At 37.5% G+C, this 7,199-nt stretch overlaps 1 protein-coding gene across 1 annotated transcript; it reads left to right on the top strand.

Moving 5' to 3' along the window:
- Positions 1-707: 707 nt before the first annotated feature.
- On the top strand, positions 708-6,234 carry LOC104951282 (sialin). The gene is made up of 6 exons (XM_010777917.1): positions 708-840; positions 2,028-2,189; positions 3,325-3,457; positions 3,738-3,885; positions 4,272-4,362; positions 5,025-6,234. The coding sequence occupies exons 2-6, from the start codon at positions 2,049-2,051 to the stop codon at positions 5,190-5,192; spliced, it is 681 nt and encodes a 226-aa protein (XP_010776219.1). The 5' UTR covers positions 708-840; positions 2,028-2,048; the 3' UTR covers positions 5,193-6,234.
- The last annotated feature ends 965 nt before the right edge of the window (positions 6,235-7,199 follow it).

Below are 7,199 nucleotides of genomic sequence, written 5' to 3'. Positions count from 1 at the left end.
AATAATTGCGCCATCAAAAGATGAGGACGTGTTCGTCAATAGAAAGAAAGTACATTCCATCAACACGCAGATTGTTTTCATTCATCATGATAGGGGGACTTGAACGGCGGTATGGGCTGTTATTGAACGTGTTTAAGTGCTGGAAATATGCTCATTGGATAATAGTTTGCAGGGTGCTTTTAATTGCCTCCTTGATTTAATGCAATTTACGTATTTTTATTGTTTGCTCTCTCTCTTTAACGTGCATATACAACGTCATTATCGTGGTCTGCACAAACTTGTCATCATGCGTGTATTCTGCTAACTGCACTGTCCATAACTATTTGATAGGAATACATTTCTAGCCTACGCTATTTCCTTGTTTTAGTGGGCTCGTTTGTGGGATGTTGCGGATGAGTTTCACCGAGACCGCCTGCTCTGAACAACCAATCACCGTACTGACCGCTTCTAAACTCATGCACGAGAATCGACGTAATCCATAGCAACGGCGCGTCACTCTTAGTTCACTCTTAGTGATTTATCCTTAGTATGAGTATGTCTCAGCGGCTTTGTGAATAACTTTTAAGAAAAAACTCCTACGTAAAATGTTTTAGCGCGAGTTAGGAGCACTCCTAGCGGTAAGATAAAATGCTTTGTGAATACGGCCCCAGGCCTTCACTGTCAACCCTGCTTTATTTATTCATTACTATATCCAATCACACCTTCTTTCTCTTTCCCTCAGGTGGTGCTGGTTGCCTCTGGACAGTTGTCTGGTTCATCTTCGTATCTGATGACCCTCGCACCCACCGTCGAATCAGCAAGGAGGAGAGAGATTACATCATAAAATCCATTGGATCTCAGGTGCGCGTGAAAGAATGTTTTATTTACAGCTAACTTTCTCAATATTGCCCTACAATTTTGGTAGAAAGAAAGCCGTAGAGATAAGAAATGACAAAATATGTATTTGTTTATAATATGTTAAATGAGAGCATGGTGAACAATGACATGCTCTGCTTTATGGTAGCTCCTCTGGGGATTTAAATGCAACAAATATTACTATGAGTCCACTGGTAATGTCCCAGTATTGCCACTCTGGAAGAAGAAAATGACGTGCAGCTGTTAGTCTGAAAGGGAGTTTTGGATGAATTGATTCATTTAGGTCCTCTTTAACTACCACAGCTAGAAGAAACCAACTCAAGTTGGTTAACATCAGACCCAAGCTTTTGATCCACTATAAGAGTGAGTCATGTGAAGCATTTGCAGCATATCATCACCAAGTCCTGTGGTTAAATGCCACAGAAGGTGACATAAATCCAAGCTGTCACCTTTACTTTTTGATAAATAACTTAAGAAAAACTCAAATTAAATTAATTGTATTTGAGATGTTACATTGTTTTTAAACCGTTTTAGATTTCCTTAAATAATATCAATTTCATTTACTTTAGGTTTATGACAATACCTTGTCCCACACACTTGTACCCCATTTTCAGACTTGTTCAGCTTGCAGTGAAATGTTGTTAGGTTCCTTATGAAACTTCCTCTTTCTCTTCTCCATACTTCCTCTTCCCTCAGCTGTCATTCTGTCAGAATATCTCTTCTCTTTTTTTACTTAATGAAATCTTCCATATCGACACATTTATGTAATATGCCTGTAAATGTCCCTTCTCTTTAAATCTGTTCATTCATGTTTTTATTGTTCACAGTTCAAACCCACACACTTGATTTCATTAACATAAAAAAGTGTGTGCATTTACTCTTTCACATTGGCCTTAACCTTTTAAATGTGTGTAGACTAAGACTTTCATTCATACATATAGCTATAAACAGCTTTTATATTTAGCTGATCCCACAGCAGTTGTTCGACAGCGGGAGATAAGATACTTCTACCTTAATCAATATAATGATAAAGCAACAATACTTTTACTTGAGTACAGTTTTTTTGTTTTCTCTACCCACCACTGATCATGATATCAATGATAACTAATGGTTTGTTGTGGACATTATTGACAGTCTGAAGTGTTGTCTGAGGATGTGTGATGCGTGTGCAGGGTACAGGTCATGGCTGGTCCATGCCCCTGCTGTCCATGTCCATGTCGGTCCCTCTGTGGGCCATCATCATCACCCAGATGTGTTCCAACTGGTCCTACTACACCCTGCTCACCTCCCTGCCCACCTACATGGACAACGTCATGCACTTTGACCTCAAATCGGTGAGCTTTCCATTAATTGTTCTTCCATTTCATATTAATAAACTATAAAACATTTCCTTTAAATAGCGCTTTATCGTGTCAGGGACCCTTCTTTACTGAAAATGTTGTGTGTTTTACTAAAACGAAACATAGCTTGCCCATTCCAAAAGTACAAATATGATGCTTCTCTTCGGATTTTAATCAATGCTAGATGTTTTTTAGCACTCAGCCCAGTTTATAACTGAGCTTGAGCAAAGTAATTACAATCTCCACTTTAAACTTATCAATTATTGGGCTTTAGAAATGCTTATAGCCCGATAAGTCACATGTATTATGGGGGTAGGTTTCAGGGTAGGTAAATGTACATGAGTAAAATAAAAACCGATATATATTAAAAATAAGTCATTATGTTTTTTATATTTATCATTATTCATGTTTAAAAAAAGAAAACATTTATCATATATAATAAAGTGTTTGGGTGAAACTTGTTTTTTTCCAAATAAGTGCAGATTTTGTATACCTTAGTCAGTGGTCAAGATTCAAAGGTTTATTTTCATAACATGTACACAACTACGGTGTAATTACTTAATGTATGAAGAACTGAGATCACAGGTTCCTCAATAGTGCAACTTACTCAAATATTTAAATAACAACATAAAACCAGTGCAAGTTCAGGTGTTTAATAGTCTTATGGCCTGTGGGATGAAACTGTCCCTGAGTCTGGTGGTTTTAGCCCTGATGCTGCGGCACCGCCTGCCAGACGGCAGCAGACAGAGCAGTTTGTGGCTGGGGTGATGGGGGTCTTTGATAATCTTTCTACCTGAGCCGCTGGGTGTAGAGGTCCTCCATGGATGGCAGCTCCGTCCTGGTGCTGGCTGTTTTCCCCTGTTTACAGTCTTAATGCTAAGCTAAGATAAGCGACCAAGTTGCTGGCTGAGAGGGTGGTATCAATCTTCTTATCTAACTCTCAGCAAGAAAGACAATAAATGTGTTCTTGAAGCTCTTTTTTTAATCATTTCCCAGGTGTCCTCACCTTGTTGTCTCTGTTTCTGAACACTTACATGCACATCTCTTGATACTTGACAAAGACAAACATGCTTGCTTTACTATCAAACCCTCTGCTGAACACTGATGTAATGTCTCTGTCTGTCTCCAGAATGGTTTCCTGTCCGCTCTGCCGTACCTCGGGGGCTGGCTGATGTCGATGCTGTCGGGCGTGGTGGCAGACAGCCTCATCGAGAGGGAGGTGTTCAGCGTCACCGTCGTACGCAAGCTCTTCACACTATTAGGTAAAAGACACTTTTCCTCTCAGACCGCTCATGTGTAGTTCACATATGAATGTATGGATGCACTGTGCACTCTTTTTAATTGCAACTATTTAGTTAAGAAACTAAAGCTTTAAGATTGATTAGATAAAAGTACCTACAAACTTTAAATTAAGCAGGGGACTTTAGCTCCATTCCACCTCTGGTCAAATCCAAATATTAAAAAGACAGAACCAGTAACCCCAGTGATGTTTTCTGAGCCTGTACTGGGTTTCCTTCCTCTCCTGACTCCCTCCTGGTGCAGGTCTGATACTCCCGGCAGCTTTCCTCGTGGCTGTGAGTTTCTCCGGCTGCAACCATATCCTCGCCGTCACCTTCCTCACGCTTTCCACCACCCTTGGAGGCTTCACCGCCTCCGGGGTCTACATCAACCAGATAGACATCGCTCCACGGTGGGTGTTACTGACCTACACCTTCACTTCTCACTAATTCAGCCATTTACACCTCAGTTTTAAGGGGCCCTCATATGCGTTTCTGCAGTGTGTTATATAGGTTTTCTTCTTCAAAGGCTAAAATCCAAGTTCTCTCCTTGTATACATATTATTTAAAGAGACTTTGTTTATTTGGAATCTTTTATATAACTGGTTTGTACTTGAAGAATGAATTATCAGAACGGTTGCCAAGTAAGTCTCTGTTAAATATTCCAGTTTCGTTCCAGCTTACTCATAAACGTACATACCGTATGTGTGATAAATTAACTGTAATAAATATAATCTGGCTGTATGGAAAATATAACATTTCAGGCTGATAACGACTTGCTCTTTCACTGTCTTTGCAGGTATGCAGGATTCCTTATGGGAATCAGCAACACTTTCGGGACCATTCCTGGAGTCCTGGCCCCCATTGTTACAGGATACTTCACTGAGGGTGTAAGTCTTAAAATAAATAGTCATAAAGTTACTTAAGTTACCATATATAATATTGTAAATGTATATATATTTATATATTGGGTGGGAACGAGAGACATGAAGAGAAATGTCACATTTAATCGTATTTTTAAGAAAAAGGCTATATTCAATATAGGCTTTTTATACCTAAACTTAGAACTGTGCTAATATTTGACCGGTTAAAATCTTTTACTAATTATAAATATATATAGAGTACAATGTTTTTTAAATATGTAGGCATTCAAATTTTAAAAGTTAAAGTACTCAATGCAGAAAATGCCCCCTTTAACTAATATATTATACTTTTATATATTAATTTTTTTAACACAATTCTAAAAAAAAAAAAATACAGATATTAAAGTTCATTATTTTCAGTTATAGTTTGTATATATACATTTATTTTTTAAATCCTTAAGTGATTACAGCATTTTCGCAACTAGAAGGCACTGTCCTGTTCATCTTTTCTGATTTCTTCTGTGAAATAACATTACTCTTATATTTATTTTATTTTTGGTTTTAAGGTAATCCCAATGTTATAATCAGGTTATAGTACTATTGTGATAGTTGGAATATGTTACGGACCACAGGTAATTAGTGGTATTGGAATACATTTGGTGATGCATCTCTTCTTCTGTGGTTGTCAGCACACCATGGCGGGCTGGATGAAGGTGTTCTGGGTGGCAGCGGGGATCAACATGGGGGGGGCTCTCGTCTACACCATATTTGGCAGCGGGAAGATCCAGCCGTGGGCCAATACTGAGGACGAGAGAGCAGAGATCGAGAAAGAAAGGAGCAGGTTTATCTCTACATAAAACATAAACACTCAGACCAATACAAACAACAACACAAACAAAAGGGGCGCACGCAGTACAGCTTTGAAAGACTGTTGGGTACATTTTAACCCAGAAAAACAGATATAGAGTTCTACTCTCTCAATGTATACAAAATATAGGAATGCAATACTCACTTCACAACTATGAAGAATGGAATCTTTACTGACAACATTTAATGGTTGACCAGGATAGTTTCATGAAGAACTTTTATCAATACTATTTTAGAACATGTATTCTCAGGTGAGCATTTGAACTCTTTTGTACTATAAACCCAGCAAAGACTATAATTATTGTAAAGCAGTTTTATACATAAAAATCTAACTTTACGCACATTTAAGTATGATTTGCTGGATATTCACTACCTTTACTAATACATTAGGAATCAGGGATACTTGTTCACTTGTCCTGTATACTGTTGGAAAAACTCACATGAGCCTTTATATTACATGAACTGTACAGCACCTCAGATGAGACCAAAACAAATGTGGGTGATCTTGCTGTGGGATTTTATAAGATTTCTTTAGCTGTAAATGAAATGGGACCATTTGTTTTATGAAGCAACCAGACATATGACGAAAAAGGATGAAGTGCTTTTAAACCCTGTAATTTCAGCTGCTTTGTTCACAGCTGTGTCTGTTTTCAAACGGACCAAAATAATCACTTTCCACACAGAATAATACACCAAAAGCCTTTTACTTGACGTAAATGATCTTTCTAGAGGTTTTTTATAATCCAATCCAGATTCCAGAAAGTGCCAAGAACTTTGACTTGCCAATAGAATTATTTTTCATAGAAGAATATGTGGATTTGACGTGTTTTTAATCTGTCATCCTTTCTTTGACCCGTGCCGTTTGTTAAAAGTGCACTCTGATTGTAAAAATATGATTTAAACAGATGCAATAATTTATTTAACTTCTCTGTGTTGAAAATGTGTGAGATGTACAAATATGTTTACTTAATATTTTATTGGGTAAATGATCAAGTTTGTTTACAGAGCAAAACTAAAATCTGTGAAATCTGAGTGAGGTGTCTGTCTTTTTATCTTTTAGAAAATATATATATATTATAATTTTGTGTAAATATAATACATGAATAGATACAAATAAGCTAAGGGTTAGACTCCTCCAACAAGATTACAAACACACATAATACTTATTTTTTAGATCTAGAGAGTATTGCCTCTAAGAAATACCAGAATCAGCATTATAAAACTGATATGCAATTGTAGGATGAAAAACACCCAACAAGGAAAGCTCCTTTGGATACACGAGGAGGTTTTTGTTTTTGTGTCACAATGTTTATTTGTCTGCAGAGGATGTACAGAGATGTACATCACACATATTGTGTTTGAGCTGTGGGAATGTTTTCATGACCCACCTTTGGACCATACCATAAAACATACATTTACATACTTTTTGTACTGGATTGTTAATACAATATGCAATGAATACGTTCTTCCAAGGGTTTTGGACATAGGGTTCCCGCGGGGTCTTAAAAAGTCTTACATTTAATAATCTGAATGTAAGGCCTTAAAAAGGTCTTTAACCCATAAGAACCTGGACCAATTTCTGGCTCAATAAAAATTAGTGGGAGCATAACACAGGTTGAATAGAGCACATAGAACACATGTCTAAAAAAAAAATCTAAATTCCACCACCAGATGACAGAGATCTGAAAAGTGACATCAGTGTCACTGCAGTCTTATTTGATTGTTAAATTAAATTATTAAATGTACAGTGTTTTCTGACATTTCTGACATTCCTGAGCACATTCCATTAACTCTGAAGCTTCCAAAGATGTTACCATAGGCATATTATGTATGGTTGGAAAGCTGAGAAGGAATGGAATCCATTTCAGATGACTTAGTCATGGTCAAACCATCTCAGAAAGAGCACAGAGAGAGAAAGGAGTATTTGCATTTTCCGATTGCCCCCAAAAGGGCCCGCATGCCATTATTGGCCCCAAAAGTGCCCCCACCAAACATCT

The sequence above is a fragment of the Notothenia coriiceps genome, unplaced genomic scaffold, assembly GCF_000735185.1.
Source record: "Notothenia coriiceps isolate Sejong01 unplaced genomic scaffold, NC01 NC01_scaffold00018848, whole genome shotgun sequence".
NCBI lineage: Eukaryota > Metazoa > Chordata > Actinopteri > Perciformes > Nototheniidae > Notothenia > Notothenia coriiceps.
The sequence above is the reverse complement of the archived record's forward strand: the minus strand, read 5'-3'. Positions and strand labels throughout refer to the sequence as shown.

Coding starts and splice junctions, on each gene's coding strand:
- LOC104951282 (XM_010777917.1), top strand. CDS start 2,049: ATGCCCCTGCTGTCCATGTCCATGTCGGTCCCTCTGTGGGCCATCATC. Junction 2,190..3,324: donor TGCACTTTGACCTCAAATCG/GTGAGCTTTCCA, acceptor GTCTGTCTCCAG/AATGGTTTCCTGTCCGCTCT. Junction 3,458..3,737: donor CAAGCTCTTCACACTATTAG/GTAAAAGACACT, acceptor CTCCTGGTGCAG/GTCTGATACTCCCGGCAGCT.